At 43.4% G+C, this 19,721-nt stretch overlaps 1 protein-coding gene across 5 annotated transcripts in view; it reads left to right on the top strand.

Moving 5' to 3' along the window:
- mcc (MCC regulator of WNT signaling pathway) overlaps nt 1–18,943 on the top strand; it is a 63,810-nt gene extending 44,867 nt beyond the window's left edge. For 4 of the 5 annotated variants that reach the window (XM_080779234.1, XM_080779236.1, XM_080779237.1 and 1 more), the window contains 9 exons: nt 1,743–1,891; nt 4,321–4,461; nt 6,170–6,270; nt 8,935–9,121; nt 10,909–11,143; nt 12,549–12,764; nt 14,905–14,996; nt 16,355–16,477; nt 17,089–18,943. In XM_080779234.1, the coding sequence (XP_080635360.1) occupies nt 1,743–1,891; nt 4,321–4,461; nt 6,170–6,270; nt 8,935–9,121; nt 10,909–11,143; nt 12,549–12,764; nt 14,905–14,996; nt 16,355–16,477; nt 17,089–17,269 (1,425 nt within the window). In that variant the 3' untranslated portion in view covers nt 17,270–18,943. The remainder of the gene's footprint in view (nt 1–1,742; nt 1,892–4,320; nt 4,462–6,169; nt 6,271–8,934; nt 9,122–10,908; nt 11,144–12,548; nt 12,765–14,904; nt 14,997–16,354; nt 16,478–17,088) is intronic. The other variant, XM_080779235.1, reaches the window with a different exon arrangement.
- The last annotated feature ends 778 nt before the right edge of the window (nt 18,944–19,721 follow it).

Genomic DNA, 19,721 nt, shown 5'->3' with positions numbered 1-19,721 from the left:
GAACAACAGACCTACAAGCTCACGAGGATGTCGCCTTGTGAGCTTGTAGGTCTGTTCTTATCGGCTATTCTCGCCGTGTGACACCGTCACCCGCCGAAGTATGCACAGGCGCACTATCTGATGGAATGTAGCAGCAGCAGATAAGCTTCCCGTCTCGCCGAGCACCGTTCCACTTCCCTCTAGATGAAGTCCTTGCTAAGTCACTGTGTTGTAAAGCAGTGCACTGCTGCTTTATGGCACGCTGCAATGAAGACAGACAGGACAGAGCCCCAGCGAATGACATGCCACGCATCAAGATAAGACTTGATTTGTTATTCCAGAGTGAAATTTCAGACGGCATCAGAATTATTGCGTAGATATTAGATGCACAACACAAGGATTGATATGAAGTTAAGACTCGATGAAATTGAAACTTCAACCGCTTTGAAAAGTCATCCCTATTTTAGATTTTTTGTCCAGCCGATCATTTTCAGATATACCACAGACTCGGAGCTTGTATGTAGATCGGCTATTTTCGGTCAACTCTGTTGTATATCTATTTAACAAGTATTAAATGTGGCTAAAATACATATTCTATAATATACAGTTAAACACACACACACACACACGCGCACACACACACACACACACACACACACACACACACACACACACACACACACACACACACACACACACACACACACACACACACACACACACACACACACACACACACAGTGTTTGGACGGGTGACCACTGTTGCATGCATAGCAGCCTTCTCCCTCGCTCTGTTTCTCTCTCAACCCTGTCTTTTCTGTCTCTGCACTGTACCGTATCCCACCCTATCCCTTCCCCCACTTACATACTCACTCACAGAACAACATACACACATGCTCACCCGTTGCCCCCCCCCTTACCCCAACCAGGATAATCCGCTCACATACATCCACACATGCTGTTCAACACAAAGCATGTACCGTAGATGAAAAACTCGTGCTAATGTATTTGTTAGCCTCCTGTATCAGTTTGTGTGGTAAATAACTCTCGTGTTTTGTCTTCAAATGCAAATGCGTTCAATGGAAATGAAAACATTTTGGTCCACAGACCTTCATCAGATTATTTTACGAGAGACTGAAGAGAGAGATAGAGGCCATTTTAAATAGGCTGCCCACTTATGTGGAACAATCGGGTCACACATATATAGCACATAAGTGTTTCTAAAAAATCTGGTTCACAGCTGGCTCAGGAACCCACAAAAAATACTTTTTTGTTCACATACGTATACATACAAGTTTTTGGTGGTTTTGCCAACATACGCACTACTGTAAGTAAGGCAGTAGTGTTGCATTGTGCGTAGTTGCCATTAAGTTCCGTTGGCATATGTCATGTATGATCCTGAAAAGAGGATTTAAAAACATGGGACTAGTTCAAAGTACAAAGAATCACACCTGTGTGAAGTGAGGGGCGCTAATATATTAAAGTCTAACTCATGTTGATTAGGTGCTTTAATGGTGATGTAAAACAAACGGTGCCAATACAAACATTAAACGCCAGCCGCATTAACAATAAAGAGACAATATGACATAATGAGGCACATTATGACGTACATTTTCCCTTCATTGTCAATGGCGTTTATAAAACTAACAGTGAACTAAAGACAAACATTAAACCTGTATATAGTGCCGATAGTAGTGATTTTCCTCTGAAAATCTCTAAATAAGTGAAACTAGATGTAAGTGTTGTGCTGTGGCTGTGTGCAGGTGTCCAGTAACGTAGCAGAGCACCTGGCCCATTCCCTGCAGGACTGCTCCAACATCCAGGAGATCTTCCAGACCCTGTACTCCCACGGCTCGGCCATCTCCGAGAGCAAGATCCGGGAGTTTGAGGTGGAGACGGAGAGGCTCAACAGGTGACCACTATACCAAGTTTCTGCTTTTTCAATATTGTTTTACACGGCCCAACTTGATAAAACATCGGACATGTTTACAGGCAAAATCCTCAGTTCACGCTACTCGATAAAAGTGCATGTTAACACTATATCATGTTTTAACATACACACCTGATACACATATGCCATTTTACTGGCTATGGCAACCCTGATATACCTGGTAAAATTTCAAAATGATCAATAGAGCGGTGTAGAAATAGTTTTTACAACTTGACCCAGATGATGGCTACTCAGGTGGCTTTGATTAGTGGTTAAGTGTCTTGCCTTCCACTCGACTATGGCCGCTCCTCCAAATAAATCACTACTTATAGTCGAGGGGCCACAGGCCCAAAAGCTCAAGGAATACAGTTTTCTTTTTAGCCCAATGAGTGTTTTTTGTGCAAAAAACTAATGCCTAGAATGGATTCAGAATCATGAAAACCCCCTAGTTTGACATGCCACATACTACTTATTAAAGCATAATGAAATTTGGAAAATGTTGCCATAATATGTTTTCTATGGTGTGGTATACAAAAATGGCCATAACTTTTTTTCACAATGTTTCCGGCAGAGCAGGCCTCTTATTCTGTGGACCTTAATGACCAGATGAATAGAAAAAACATGGCAGATATACAAGAGACTGAGAGCTTGTATGTAGATCAGCTAAAGGCAAAAGTACTGTGATGTAGTATAACATCACAGGTCCTCTCAAATGTTGTGTGACTGGCTGCCTGGCTATTACCACTGGAACCAAAATCTTGTTGATGCGACTGCCTTAATGCTCTAGCAAGCGTTTCAAAGTTCTCTAGAAAAAACTGTTAATTCATAGAGGCTCATAGAAACGGGGATATTGGAATCAAACCAGCAAACGCAACTCTGTTTAGAACAAGACAATGGCTGGGATAAGAGTGTATTCTGGGTGCACTGTATGCATGTGAACATGGCCATTGTCATTGATCTTGGACTATGTAAGAGTATTGCCTTGGTTGATTTAGGGGTGAAGAAGGTGCAATTTGGGTTTTGTGGACCATGATTGGCTCTGAATTACTGTAAGCTTCTATACTGTTTTAAAGTGTTTCACGGGGTAGCTACAGTGACGAATACAGCTTGCAAGCAGCAACTGATATACGAGCATTAGCTTGTTTTAATGGCCCAATCAGTGATACATACAGTACAGTATGTAAATAAATGGGCCATGTTTTAATCATCTGGGACCTAGATGATAAACAAATCCCCTAGATTCTAGCTGATTGCCTCTGCGCTAGATGTCTTTTTTTCAGGAGGTTTATTTTCCTTGGTAATGTATTGTAAACATTGGAATAAAACTGGCCTATATTTTGCAGTGCAAAAGTTCTAAATGTGCTGCTATTTTCTATCTACAATTCAATCCCTTTAAGAATGTTTGTGAATATATCCCCATTTACTTACTGTAACGATCGACTTAAACCCTATATACAGTACTTAGTTAACTGGATTCCCCAGGGCTCTGTACTAGTCCCCTCCTTTTTCCCTCTGCACTAAATATCTTCCCGAAAATAGCTGATCTACTCAAGTAGATCTGCTATTTCCGCCAAATGTTCGCCCCCAGGATCGGGAACGCTAGCGCTCATGTGGTACAGAGGTAAATAAATAAAGTAAATAACTAGTAACTAAAGTTTTCAAGTAATTGCAGTAGAGTAAAAGTACACTATTTTGTTTCTCGAGATTATTGGAGTACAAGTAAAAGTATTGAAATTCGGAAATACTCCAGTAAACGAATATCTCAAAATTGTACAGTACTTGGAGTAAATGTACTTTACACCACTGGTGGTAACCACCACTGTCAAGTGCCAGCTTTCCACCACTCAGCTGCATGAATGGGTCTTTTTTTAGGGTGCAGTAGTCTCTGCTGAGCACCATGAATACCTTCATTCAGTCATGACACTGTTTGTGTTAGTAATGCACAGGTTTTAAGGTTATCACCGCTATCATCAGTGCTAAAACAGAAAACCGACGAGTCTATTTGAAATGATGCTTCACACTTTTTTTTTTTTAAATCAGTGCAAAGGAACTGAATTAGGTTCATAATTCTATTCATGAGAGAAGAAGTGTTATTCTGTCTGACTGCAGCGAGCACGAGGAGGGCTGAGGTCTCTAAAATTATAACGGTGAGAGAGGCCATGGAAGGCCATTGGTTTTAAATGGACTATATATCATTGCTGTTGAGTGGAAACCTTGCGTGTCCAAAAACCGTACTTGGTTCAATATTTACAAAAACCCACAAACACTACTGTAACCACTTTCACTTTACATATTTTTCTAACTTAGAGGATCTACAAGCTTGCGTGGAGCATTCATTTGCGAGGTTTCTGCCCTACAGCAACGATATGTAACTGTGTGCCCGTACGTGTGTGCTTGTGTGTGTCCTCTAGCCGTATTGAACACCTGAAGTCTCAGAACGACCTGCTGACCATCACTCTGGAGGAGTGTAAGGGCAACGCTGAGAGGATGAGCATGCTGGTGGGCAAATATGAGTCCAACGCTACCGCTCTCAGACTGGCACTGCAGTACAGGTACAGAATAGTGCCACACACACACATACACACACAGTGCCGGATTTATAGGAGTTGAGGCCCCTGAGCTAGAGTAATTAATAGAGTAAAACAAAATATACAATAACTAAACACAAATCTGTCAGGGGCCCCATGGCTGCAGCCCACCCATCGCAGTGGTAAACCCGTCCCTACACATGCGCACGCACGCACGCACGCACACACACACATACACACATACATACACAGGATGTCGGGGAAGAAGTCACATGAATTTCATAAGGTCGCTGTCGGGTGGAAACCTTGTATGTCCATATTTTGTTATTGTTTTTTTATAGCACCCTTTACTTCAGTCGGCAAGTTATGCAAGTATTTAACCAATTAAAAGTATCAAGAGCTTGTGACTAAAATCCTCATAATTCCATTGAATCAAATGGAGCCCTGTTTCAGTTTGGGACACACAAGGTTTCTCCCTGACAGCAACAGGGGAACCCATCTTGCTGCAAGGAGCAGCAAGAAAGGGAAAAAGATCCAGTGCAGTTGAAGGAGGCGAACACTATGGATGGGGACAGGGAAATTGATGTTGTGTTTTCAGTCTTGTCATGCTTTTAGCTAATTGGTCATATAACAATTGTACTCTTCCACAGTATGTCCTTACAAGCATGAACATGTTTAGCCAGAATATTAATGAGGTTATTTATGTTGGGAGTTGATAACATGAAAGTTTGTTACCTACAGTGTATCTAATATATCACAACATGAGGTGCTTTGGTCCAATTATAATGATGAAATGTCTGGCCAGAACTATTGAGTGTGAACAATGAAAAGATAAATGATAGGTTCACTCATGGACATTCCCACAACAATACAGGATTCAGACTAAATTCAACCCATGAATCATGGACGTGTCACCTACTATACATTTTCTCAACCGAGTTAGCTGTTGGGCAGAAATATCTTTAACCCATTAAGAAGACCTGAGGCCGATTCTACACATGTCTTCTAAATTCAGTTTTCTGAAAAGTTAGTGGCGCTCAAACCCGGCAAAATTATATGAATAATATAGTTAATATATAGCTAAAATGACATAGATGCTTACCTGTTTTGAATTGTTTAAAGCACACATACAGTTAAATCCATACCCCTGGCCTATTCAATTTCGTCTTCTTACCTTGTATGGTTGAACCCTCATTAGCATGTCATTAGCATTTATTCTAAGCCAGTGTGCTTGCCACGGGCCTCTGCCTTTGTATGTGATGTGGTACCTGATGAGGTATGTCCCTAACCAGGTGTGTGTGTGTGTGTGTGTGTGTGTGTGTGTGTGTGTGTGTGTGTGTGTGTGTGTGTGTGTGTGTGTGTGTGTGTGTGTGTGTGTGTGTGTGTGTGTGTGTGTGTGTGTGTGTGTGTGTGTGTGTGTGTGTGTGTGTGTGTGTGTGTGTGTGTGTGTGTGTGCGCGTGCAATACATATATAAGTATATGTATATTGTATACGCATACAGTATGTATATATACATTTATTAGCCTTTCAGATATTGGTATGGATGAGTTTAGTGCTGCCATGGGAGAGTGGTGCATGCAGCTTTACTTGTAAGCACGAGAATCTGCAAAGCACTGCAAATACTGTCTGTCTATGAAAGATGCCGTCTGAACCATTTCTGTTCTGTGTTGTGTTTATCTGACGTGCGTGCGTGCGTGTGTGTGTGCGTGCGTACGTGTGTGTGTCCTCCAGTGAGCAGTGCATCGAGGCTTATGAACTGCTGTTGGCTTTGGCAGAGAGTGAGCAGAACCTGGTCCTGGGACAGTTCAGAGCAGCTGGAGTCGGCTCCGTAGGTAAATAAACACTTTTTTCTTATATGGCGGCAGTGGCTCAGGGGTAGAGTGGCCGGATGGGGAAAAACCTGAGGTTCCCTGTTCGATCCCAGGCTCCCCCAGAGTTAGTGTCAAAGTGTCCTTGAGCAAGACTCTGAACCTGTAATTGCTCCTGATGTGCAGGTTGGTTTCCTCCGCTATCGGTGTACGAGTGTATGGGTGTATGGGTGAATGTAATGCACAATCTATGTAAAGACCTTTGGATAAAAACCATTTACCAAATGCATTATTAAACTTGCCTAGAGGGTGGGTTGGTGGACCGACAGTGGACGATGTCACAAACGTAACATTTGGACTTGCGACGAGCACGTTGCTCCGATCCGCACCCTTGGCACAGACCATGTTCAGGGGTCTTCCATCTAATAGGCAGGCACACCAGCTCTGCCAGGGCCCCCCAGCGGGCCACAGGCGCACTGTTCCGCATCAAACCTGGCACCAAACACTGTTCAGGGGCCTGGCATGAGAATAGTCCCACCGGAGAAACAAAAACAAATTGCAAGACACTACTGCAGTGTCACAGCAGCTTTAAACACTTCAAATGGCCATAACTGGGTGATCATTGCTCTGATCAGCACAATATAAGTCTAGATTTTAAGGCTGCCTGAAAATCTAGTACACATAACCACCAGGTTTCAGTTAACGCTTTTAGCTAAGTTAAAGTTATACTTAATTGATTCCAGTGGAAACGTCCTCTGCAGTTGCCCCATCTTAACTAGTACAGTAGGTGAAGTGGGCAGCCGTAATAGCAGTGCTCGGAGACCACGCAGCTCTAGCCCCGAGGCAGGAGCATGTCCCTAATAATGTATCTTTGTGTGGTAGGAAACCCACACTAACGGGGAACATGCAAAGACTCTTTCTGTGAGGCAACAGTGCTAACTAGGGCTGAGATAAAATCAAATATCACAATATATTCGGATAAATATGTATTTATTGGCACAATAACATTGTATTGTGACTTTAATATAATGAAAACTAAAATATTATATATTATTACCAGTGTTATATTGCCTGTGTGGAGACTAAGGTGGAGAAATACAGTTCTATATAGTGGCACTGACAAGGTGGATAGCACATCAACTGAGACATTACAGAGAAAAATAAATGCTAAGAAACATACAGTAGGAGAGCTGGTGGAAAAATGATACACATATGCAGGTTTTCCTTGTCTCGGGGACACAACACTGTTGTGAAGGAGATCCAGAGGTTCAGCTGATGATCTATCTCTCTTCAGAGACACTCACTTGGCCATGCTTTTATCATTGGGTCTTTCTACCGTATTTTGGCCTCTAACCACAATGTATTTTTTGTTGTTAATTGAATCAATGAAACGAGTGTCTGAGATGTTTCAATAATGGAGAAAAGGACAGAAATTGAACAAATGGTGCTATAGACCTCCTTGGAAGTGAATGGAGTGCGTTCACAACAGCATTCTTGCTTGAGCTGGGCATGAATGGATCAGCTCAATACTGCCGCTAATGAGAACAATTCTGAACACAGCTGTCAGCTAGGTGATTGTGTGGCAGGGGAAGCAGCTATTCTTTAGACTAGAGGCTGTGGGGGTTATTCAAAAAACACAATGGCAACTGCATTCCACTGAGCAAAAAATATTTTCTGGTAATGAGAACTGACTGAGTCAGGTTGCCACTGCCCCGTGCTCTGCAGATGGGTGCAAATAATGATATCGTTGCTATCCTTGTATGTCCATATTTCTACTATTTATATTTTCAGAAATAAATGCCCTACGGAATAAAACATAAATAAGTGAAAGTGAAAGTGTGTCTGTGGGTTTTATAAATATCACACCAACGAAAACAAGAGCTTATGACAATGAAATAATAACTAGATTGGATCCATTGGATCAAATTCCATTTCCTGAAGAGTAACGGTTTTGGACATACAGTATGAGATTTCCACCGTACAGCAACGATATGCTGAAAGACATTCAGTGTATTATGGTGTCTGAGAAAGACCAGACCAAAGGATGTGAGACGCTTGGAACCCACCCAAAAAAAAAGAGTCGGCAGGTTTGTGCACAACTGTTCTCGTCAATCCTGGCCAGTGGAGCTTCCGTGCGTGGCCAGTGAGAGTGGCTGCATTCATTTCCAAGGAGCATTAGATAAATCGGCGTCCTTGCGCTCATGCTAGTGCGACCGGTAGGTTTCAAGTGCAAGGCCCCTTCAGACGGGAAGCGAGTGACGCAGGCGCTCTCACCTGGATCAGTTCATGGGGGGTGTGGGGCGTGAAAATAAATCTCAAACACAATCCAGGTCTAGTCGCCCGTCGGCGTGTGTGCAAACAAGGACACGCGCAACAATTTCACGGGACCACGCTTGGGACCGCCTCTCATTGAAAATGAGAAATTTCCAAGGCACGTTAAATCAACTTCCCGTCTCGATCTTCATGACTTATTTCATGTCATTTGGGTTCCACAGAGGCCAGCATGTCTTTCTTATGGTGTGTGACTTTAACACACTCCGTCCAGATAGCCTTTGTACACATCGCGTGCCCTGTGGGTCGACAAAATAAGAACATTTAAAACTGTGTATGCATGCCTATAATAATGATGTGTGTGCGTGTGTGTGTGTGCGTGCGTGTGTGTGTGTGTGCGTGCGTGTGTGTGCGTAGCAGATCAGTTCGGCGAGGAGAGCACCAGCCAGATCCTCAAGAGGGCCCAGGACAGCCGGAAAACGGCGGAGAACACAGCCAAGGAGCTGCTGACGCGTCTGGACGGCAGCTGTGGCGGAGCGGCCTTCACCGTCGGCGGCTGCACCGTCCAGCCCTGGGAGAGTCTGTCCTCCAACAGCCACACCAGGTGAGACTGTCTGTCCTCCAACAGCCACACCAGGTGAGACTGGAGTCAGGACAGGAATACAGTTAATAAACTCTGGGCTTTTGGAGTACAGTCGGATGCCCTTCGTTTTCTTCCCTCAATGGCAATGATGAATGGGATTTTCAGTTGTGTTGTTCTGTTGTGATATTATGATGTGGTAGAATTTGTTACCATGGTGCTTTTGGAAGACTGTTCTTTTGATGTTTCACTCCCTCCCAGTGCAGCGTGCATGTGTATAACCGCCCAAGGGCATATACTGTACCTCGGTGTGCATGGATCGATATCAGTATCTCTTCTTTCATGATCTCAGTGTGACTCATTGTATGATGGGAAAAATACCAGGGAAAATAAATGCATCACTAAGCTCAAATTTAACTTGTGTACTTTTTATCAGCTTGCAGAGCTGATCAATAATAAGACTTTCTATTCTAGTCACGTGGTGGTCTAGTGGCGAGATTTGCTTGATTGGCTGGCCTCTAAGCCAATGGCCACTAGCCCTATACGGCCAACAGGACACTTCCCCCACCGCACCATGACTAGACTACTACAAACGCAACTACAGAAATCCCCACTATGATACAATATGCAAGAGAATGGAATGCAAGCTGATATATGACTTGAGTCATTTATTTATTACTTGCACAAGCAGAGCGCGCAAGTACTGTAATCTGCTGCGTATGTCGGTCGTATATCAGTGTTGTCTGTCGGCCAAGAATGAGAATGGTGGTCCCTTATTGGCTGTTGAAGGTACGTTTCAAGGTTGGTATAAGGTCAATAACAGATCTAAAGGATTTAGAACAGCAGTTATAATAGACATTAGTTAGTACGGTAGCAGTACTTGTGCGCTCTGCTTCTGCTTGCGCACATGTATGTATGGCCTACTTGTGTTGTGTGCAAGGTGCAAGTTGGCACCTCCACAGAGTGCATTTCTAGTTTAAATACATTCATTTATACATGTTTACTCCTTACTTACTATTATTACTTTCCACTTTTTGTGGGACATTGTGCAGATTGTATTTTTCATTGTGGTGTCCTCACTCTTGTCTTCGCTGAACATTGTGCACTTGGTTTTCAGCAATGCAAACACAGAACATCCTTCCTCAATTTGATCAGATATAACCCTAAGTGGTGTAGCAATGTTCCCCACCACACTACATGTCAGATATTGAGTTTGAGATCTAATAGTTGATGTTTCATGGCCTTGTGTTGTGATTTGATGATACAGTAAGTGCAGTGTATTGAGTCATTGTTGAGGACAGAGTGACGTGCGTGTGCACGCACGCACACGCACGCACGCACACACACGCGCGCACGCGCACACGCTCACGCTCACGCTCACACTCACACTCACACTCACACTCACACTCACACTCACACTCACACACACACACACACACTCACACTCACACTCACACACACACACACACACACACACACACACACACACACACACACAGCTCTGCGACGACTTTGTAAACCAACTTCTCTTCTCGTTCACTTGTCTTTAGATTTAAGCTACTAATATAATAGACTTAAGTATTTAAAGCGGGTCCTGTTTGCATGTTTCATTTGTAACAGCTGAAATCAATAATATATCAGTATTCCGATATTAACCTCCAGGCCACATTAAGTGATGGTGTGGTCCCCGAGCACTGCTTCACGGCTGCCCACTTCACCTACTGTACCTACTGTAGGTGAAGTGGGTTAGTTGCTCTTCCCAGCACCACCATCTATTTGACGTGGTCCTTGTCTTCCTCTCCCATGTGCAGCACCACCAGCTCCACGGCCAGCTCGTGTGACACAGACTTCTCCAAGGAGGACGAGCAGCGGCTGAAGGACTACGTGCAGCAGCTGAAGAACGACCGCGCGGCCGTCAAGCTCACCATGCTGGACCTGGAGAGCGTCCACGTGGACCCGCTCAGCCTGGAGGTGAAGCCCCGCGGAGAGACACACCGCCTGGACCTGGAGAACGCCGTCCTCATGCAGGAGCTGATGGCTATGAAGGTACTGTTGGAGGAATATTACACATACTAATTAACACTTATGTAGCCAGCTATTAATTCATTATTGTAGCCTCTGCCGTGCCTTCCAATTGGGCGGCGGTGGCTCAGGGGTAGAGTGGTTGGATGGTAACCACAAGGTTGCCAGTTTGAACCCGGGCTCCCCCAGAGTTAGTGTCGGAGTGTCCTTGAGCAAGACTCTGAACACCTACTTGCTCCTGATGTGCTGGTTGGTGCCTTGCATAGTTTCCATCGGTGTATGAATGTGTGTGTGGATGGGTGAATGTAATGCACAATCTATGTAAAGAGCCTTGGATAAAGGCGCTATATAAATGCACCATTTACCATTTATTCTGAGCGGATTTGCTTGAGGAAAAACCGTGAGCAAAACTTAAAGCCACCAACGTTAAAATCGCATATCTAAGTCATCCGAAACATAAACCTTGCAACCGCGACTAGCGACGGGGCCAAAATATAATAGATATAAGCATCTCAAAAAGGTAAACAGACAAAGAGTCATCTGGTGCCATTTTGATTATCGAGTCATGAATCGTATACATCGTGCTAGCATTCCAGAGCTAGCCAGATGTAGCTTAGGGTCAGGGACTACGTTAATCAATATAAAACTACGGTTTTATTTGATACACGTCTTTGGCACTTAGTAGTTAACCCAAAACCTGAGTTGAACAGTTTTCTGAAAAATGTGTCAAGGACCGCCCAAACGCAGTGACCCTTGCGGAACTCTGCTAAAGCCTCCTTTCTGACCGCATCACTGGTGTGCCAATAATCACGATAAAGCACAGCCTCTCGTGTAATATTGCTTAATTCATACCCCCAGTGGTGTCATGGTGTTTTTTTACTGGTACCACAGCGTTTTAATGATGTCACGTGCACGCACGTGCGTGCATGTGCGCATCACGGTATGCACACAGAACAGCTGATATAGCCTAAGCCTATTGTTAAATAGTGTGAGTTTTAGACACAAACACAAAAGTAGACAGACGAACATCTTTATGCCTACTGCACACTAGCGAAACTAAAAAGTTTGCTCTGGATGAATGAATCTGTTCTTTGATAGAGGAGGAGACATTCTTCTTGTGTGCAGAACACCTCACAGCAGCAGTAGCCTACTGGAGCCATAGCCTACTGCTGTAAGTGTGCATGCTCAGGTAAACAAAGCTGACCTGTTGTTCTGCAAAGTAGTAGCCATTTGATTCGGCACGGTACTTGACACGGTGTGAAAATAGGGGGTGGGGAGACTTGGCAAGTCTGGTGACGCGATGTTGATTAGGTGCATCTTCTCACCGTTCCGTCCCTGCGCGTGCACGTCAAAAACGTTCTACGAGCACGACACCACTACATTCTCCTCTCCTCTCCTCTCCTCTCCTCTCCTCTCCTCTCCTCTCCAGGAGGAGATGGCAGAGCTGAAGGCCCAGCTGTACCTCCTGGAGAAGGAGAAGAAGGCAGTGGAGTTGCGTCTGAGCACGAGGGAGGCTCAGGAGCAGGCCTACCTGGTGCACATCGAGCACCTGAAGGCGGAGGTGGAGGAGCAGCAGGAGCAGCGGAGGCGTTCGCTAGGCTCCACAGGGAGCAGCAGCAAGGACAAGTCCTCCGGAGGAGCCAAGGTGAGCCTTCTTTATGCACTCAAAAAACAAAAAAGAACAAAACAGTTTAAAACCTCCCCATCCTGTAAACTAGCAATAAATCTCAATGTGGCCAGCGTAGGCAGGTCGCACGAGAGTGACAGTGCTCCCAGAGTCGTGTGTATCTTGGCCTTCCACTTTGACAGGTAGGGTGGAACACTTCCGTGGCCTATCTCTCCCGTACAGACAGGGCTTTACACCGTCCCAGGGAGCGGCTGAGGCCATACTAATGTCTTGCTCTCGCTGGGGGCAGCTCCAGGACAGGTGGTCCAATTTTCCACAGACGTAGCAGTGCCGGCGGGTGTTGGACCGGCGGCTCCTTCCTATGGAGGCGTGGGTGACTAACGGATGGAATCGTGATATTGATTGGAAGTCTAATCGCCCAGCCCTTTATATAACCATCTAATAGGAGCCTGGGGCATGCAGGTGTCATAACTTTACATTTTGAAATAATACAATCTTTATTTAGAGCATCTTTCAAAACAAACGGAGCGCTCCACAGTTGCCAGAACAACAGTACAGAACAACTCTCAGTGGATAATCGACAAAAGAATAATAAAACAAGGGAGTAAAAAAAAATGCCTAAAGGAAGTTTATAAAATTGTGTTTTTTCGAAGACATACAAAAGAACAGAAGACAGTGATCTGGGTAGCATAATCTCTTCAGGCAGGTTGTTCCAAAACCCTTGAGACCCCAATGGCAAAGGTGAGGTCACGTTTATGCTTTAAGTCTAGACTGCCAGATGGGTCCTGCCTGAGGATTTAACGCTGCAGTCTGCCTCATTGGAGAGCTGCCTTCTGGAACAAAGACAAGCATTCACATGTTGGTGAAGTTCTAATGGCCCATATTGGAATGCTGCAGATGATACGTCGCTAAAACCAATTATTTGATTACTAAAAACATATTGATTAATCTTCTGTCATTCAGTGATTTGATTAATTGAATTCTTATCGCATTGCTTCAGTGAGGCTATACTGTATGTCATTGCAATTTGATGAGATATTCCAGTGAATGTTCGAGCTAGTTGTCAGAGCTCAATTAAAAATTCAATTAAAATGTGAAGTCTAGCTTATAGACGTGCACATTGAACCAAACATCTTTTCATTTGAGATCATGCTGCTTATTCATAATTATATTATATCAAACAGGTATTGAATTGATCAAGAAGAAGTAGAATTCAACTACTATCATAATAATGGTAGTATAGCATATAAAGTGGCAGGTGTGTAACACCTCCACCTCTGCAAATGGCTTCATTGGGTATAATGCACCAGTCCGTTTATACTAAAATCTCCCCATTCTGCAGGGTCTTCCTATTCTCGTGAGGACATTCGGTCCTCTTAAGGACATATACGTGTGACAACACACAGCACATGTGACATCATTCCATTCTGTCACATCCTATGATCAGAGCAATTCATCACAGGGCCCATGTGCACATACGTATACGCACAGACTCAAACACATATTAGACACCTTTATGCAACCGTCCACGCCAAGCAAAGGCACTTAGCCAAAGTGTCACTGTCACTATAAAATCAACCATCATCAGCAATACACTCCCTTTACCTCGTTCCATCCATTCTTCTTATCCCCGCCTCGTATTCCCCACTTGGCATATAGCAAGCCATCCATCAACAGGTCCTCAAATGGGACATCCTTTGATCTCAGTCACTTAATATGACCTGTTCACCATATATGGAATGGCTGCAAGAAGAGAAGGACAAGAAAACGGGGCGAGCCAATCCCACATGGATATATAAATATTGAAAACCATTCATGTTATTTAGTACAGTATGTTCACAATGTTCATGTTGCTGTGTGACTTAAGTGTTAAGTTTATGGGTATGCCTGCGAGCATTAGATCTTTCACACTGCTGCCCTCTTGTGGACAACATCGGTTTGTGCATGTTTCTTCAGATCGTGGAAACAACTGAATGTGATTTTGCCCATTGCATAGCTGCCTCTTAGGAAGAAAACAGTCTACAATGTTAGTGTCTGTCAACACATTTGCGTCATAAGACGTTAGAATGTCCATGTGACAATGTAGGAATCAACAAGTAACAAACATTTTTCACCTCACAGACATATTCTTTTATGTTTATTTTTGTATGTCGTCTAGGATGGAGGAGAGTCTCCAGCCATCAGCTTGTCAGACTTCAGAACCATAAATGACAGCGACCTTGCTGCAGAACTGACTAATGCAATCAAGCGGTAAGGCTAATTTATTAGTTGTTGTTGTTGTTGTTGTTGTTGTTGTTGTTGTTGTACGATGTGTCGTTTGTCTAAGATGGTTGGCTTTCATTTTAAGCTAAACATTACAGGCATGTGCCTTGAACCCTGCTGCCTGACATCACATCAGTCCCAGCCTCCCTAGGCTGCCAGTCTGTTTCAGAATTGACTTTTAAAATATTATTGTTCCTTTTTAACCCATGTTTTGTGCCAAGCTAGGTGTCCAGAAGAGAAGATTTGTGTTCACATTTTCTGAAAAGTTATTCAACATTTTAAACATTTTGAAAAATGTTCAAAAATAGCAGATGTACAAGCTTGCAGCGTGGCACAAAGTGAGGTGCCGTGAGCTTGTAGATCTATCTATTGTTTGAGAACCACTGTTCTAAACCACTGTTATAAATTCTAAGTTGCTATAGGAAAATATTTAAATGACACAGATGCTTTCTTGGTCTTAATGGGTTAAGCCCAAAACAGGCTTGCCCCTCCATACAGTATCTGAGCTCATTCAGCTATACATCCCAGCCAGACCGTTGAGGACGGCTGACCAGTTGCTCCTAAATTGTGCCAGAACCTCATATAAGACTAGAGCGACTGGTCCCAGATTGTGGAACACCCTGCCTTTTCACTCTGCTCAGTCTCAGTCCTCTGTGGGGTTTTGTCAAAATAACTTAATTGCGGGGGTTTTTCACTAACCTTTGTAGGATCACCCCGTCGTGATTGTAGCTCCATTTCACGAAAATCTGACTTAAAATAGTGCCATCGTTTGTCATAGTGTCGAAAAATATTCCACCACCGTGAGCAACAAGAACAAGTTGTACACTTGCTGTGTATACATTGATGCTGCTTTGATATGCTGTTGTGTTCTGTTTAACTTGTTTTGTTTTAGCTTTTTTGTTTTTCTTCTGCTCTGTGTGTCTTTTTGAGTGGTGCAACCACTCCATTACACAGCTATGTGTGTCCCTGGAACTTCTTGTTCAGCACTTTTGTTTGACCTTTGTTGCAAATAAAGTCTCTGTGTGTGGTGATCACCTGTCCCTGGATCTGCCTGTGTATGTAGTCATGGAAAGGCTTCACATTCAGTGTTGTAGGAATTCCTCTCTCTCTACTCTACTGTAAAATAAAGATGGGCGTAGAAATATCAGAAAAGAACAAGGCCATTTACTCACACAAAGCTATACGAATTCTGTATTCCAAATCACATGATATTCCAGCATAGAATGGCTATGTGTCACATACAGTGCAGATCTCTGGTGAATAAGGTAGATTTAGTATTCATTATTAATATATAATGTATGAAATTATTGATTTATGTTGTTGTATTGTGTTTTTGCGTTTGTCAGGGAGAAGAAACTAAAATGCCGCGTGCAGGAACTGGTGGCAGCGCTGGAGAGGCTGACCAAAAGCAGTGAAGTCCGACATCAGCAGAGTGCAGAGTTTGTCAACGACCTCAAGCGGGCCAACAGGTAACCATGGTCCATGGACAATCTGATTCGCCATCCATTCTGCATTCGTTTCTGTTAGGCATGTAACGATATATATCGATATTATATTCCGACGATATGTATCGATTTATTAAAAAAACATATTTTCGAGTGTGATATGAAATGTGAGCTGTAATCATATTTCATCATATTCACAAGCTTTTGGAGAGAAATTAGTCACTTTCAGTAGTAGAGGCCTGCAGAGGGGAGCTGTATGTGTCGTGATACGTATCGTGAGTTGAGTTGAGTGTATCGTTACATGCCTAGTTTCTGTTGATTGAAATGATCACACTGTCTCTTTTGGAATGAGACATCCTAAAACATTTTAACCTATAGTTTGTCATTTATTAGGTAAAATAACCACTGTATTTCATGCTAACAAGCCTCTCATACAGCAGATGTATTTAATTTTGAAATGACCTTGAAAAGATTTGCTGGCCTCAACACAGAATTATAGGATATATTAACTACTAACTAAAGAACCACTTGACAATTCACCAAAATAAGAATAATTCCCATCCTGTAATCATGAGAGCACATGTTGAAAACTGTTTTATTTATTTTGTTCCTGTCTGGGTTTGATGGCGCTGCAGCAACCTGGTAGCAGCCTATGAGAAGGCCAAGAAGAAACACCAGAGCAAACTAAAGAAGATGGAGGGCCAGATGATGGGCATGGTGGAGCGCCATGACACCCAGGTGCGAATGCTCAAACAGCGCATCGCCCTGTTGGAGGAGGAGAACACACGACCTCACACCAACGAGACGTCACTTTAGGACACGCGAGGAGAGACAGACACACGTCGTCAAGCCCCCGCGGAGAGGAGGAAAACAAAGTCTGCCCGCAAAGACAGCAAAATGGAACTTGTGATGGACCTGCAGTTGTTTGACATCCTCGAGGCGTTGAGAGTTGTTGAAGTCGGGATATGGTGCTGAGCCAAGACTGTATGTTAATGCGTTTATGAATAAATATCCCAGTGCATTAGATGGGGCGAGGAACACAAAGAGAGGCTTTCCAAAGTATTCGCTCCCCCAGTGGATTCACCAAGTCTCTTGTGCTGAAAAGTCTTGCGGAAAGCACGAAAGAAACAAAACTACCCACTTCATTACTGTCCTCATGTTCTTACCTCTGGCGACTCCAGAGCCATTCCCATGGTAGCCTTGGAGACCATAGGCGTTTTGTTTCACAATACTCTGAGTAATGATGGCAATGTTCCCTTGTGTGCACAGACTGGCAGACATAGGGGTGCCAGTGTGTTATGGTTTGCTTCTGTCTAAGTAGAACAACAGGGACTTGACTTTAAACCTCTGACACATGGAACTGTAATGCCATCAACTGTGAGAGATCACAGCTCTCGGTGTGCAGTACGGAGGAATCCCACAGTGAGGCGGTCTGTCTGTCTGTGTGTGTGATTAAATACAAGGTCTTCCCCTCCTTCCTGTGGTCCTACTGCGTGGATGATGGACACAGTGTGAATTCACTGTTCACATGCAAGCTGATGTGAAGTGAGGACAAGAGAAGGATGGCATTTACTGAACTACAAATACAAATTGTGTTATTTCTATATTTTTAAGAGCACTATTATACGATTTGGTATCCTCTTCTACAGGCTATTTTACCAGAGTCTAACACGGTTTATGCTACAGCGTCACTAATTTAGCTTTGATATGCCTTTATTGTCTTAAGGTTGGACAACTTATTATTTTATATCAGTGTAATTTTACTGCCTGTTGATTGAAGTTACATTCACTCTTTAGGCTGACCATCATGATTGCAAATCCCAGAAGAATCCTAGATAAATGGAATTTGAGAAAGTCACAACAGCTTGGTCATGTTCTGGCCTATTTTGTAGGGTTGCGCAATTTGTTAAAATAATATATTGTAGCTTTCGGGAGACACACACACAATTTCACTACACTGTACGTACATTGCCTGGATTGTATCTTAACGTTTTACTGTAAAAGTAATGCCAGCAGTAGTTTCCTCCTATGAGGGGGATGAGAAAATGGTGCCAGACTATTATTTACCTGTAACATCTGGGTAATTATCCTGTTCATTTAACCACTTAAACCCCACCTCAGTATTCTGTGGAAAACATTAGCAAAATAGAAGATCTACAAGTTCACAACGCGTTGCAATGCAAGATATTTAATGTAGAATGAAAAAGTAATTCGTATAGAGCCCCGAGGGACTCCGGTCAACCAAACATAGGGTTTAAGTGGTTAACTATGACAGTGTACAAATGTAATCATTAATTTGGTTAAAATCTTTCACTCCTATTTACAAATGCATATGTGAGAGGATTTTACTGTGTAATATGCAGTGTTGGGTGTGAGGATATTAACCTTGTTTTCTTTTAACCAAAGACAGGTTTCATTTGTATTATTGAATGACTTGCATATAATGTACATTGTGTTTTTTTTTATATAAATATAAATGTGAACATTGAATGATTCCAGCAACAATGTGTCCTGGTCCAGTCATACCGGTAGATATGTTATACAATAGCTTTACTCTTGAGGGTATAACAGTGCGTTTTAACAGCGGGCGAGCATCGGGGTGACACATCGCCTAATCGCCCACTATCGGCCGAAAATGTTAATTATTTTTATCTTTTCGGGCGACGTTCCTCCGCCCACTTTTCGACTATAGGTAGTCGCCGGGTCCCATAGACAAATAATGCACTTCCGGAAAATTCGTCTGACTGTCGCCTGCTATTAAAACGCACTGTAAGAGTCCATCCATCTTTACACTTAGCGAGCGTGTAACACTAAGCATTTAACAGTGAGTTATGAAAGATAAAAATGGCATATGATGCCTTTTGGTAACATCAAAGTATGGAGTACTGCCTTGCATGCACGCACACACTTGCTTGTCATCAATGTTGATAATGACGTTGCTCCAAATATAATTTATGTTGATTATTGTGGTTGTGTCGGTCGCCTGGGCAAAGCCAGGTGGCTGGTCAGACCCATGTGTGATCCACAGACTTCCCCTCCTGCAGCAGTGGTGGTCGGAGGCCCTTTGGCACGTTGGTGCCTCTGTGCAGGCTGCTGCTCTCTCCTCTGTGAACGTCTCCTGAAGACGAGTGATTCCCTGGTGTCCAGGTGTGCCGATCAACAGCCAGCTAGGGACTCTAGTGCTGGTGGTTTGATGTCACACTTGTGCAGGAGGAAGATGCCATTACCTGCTGTGCATGTGTTAAGGATGATTAAAATTATGCAGGCT

Source organism: Protomyctophum bolini, assembly GCF_963924005.1.
Source record: "Protomyctophum bolini genome assembly, chromosome: 12".
In the NCBI taxonomy this organism is placed as follows: domain Eukaryota; kingdom Metazoa; phylum Chordata; class Actinopteri; order Myctophiformes; family Myctophidae; genus Protomyctophum; species Protomyctophum bolini.
The sequence above is the reverse complement of the archived record's forward strand: the minus strand, read 5'-3'. Positions and strand labels throughout refer to the sequence as shown.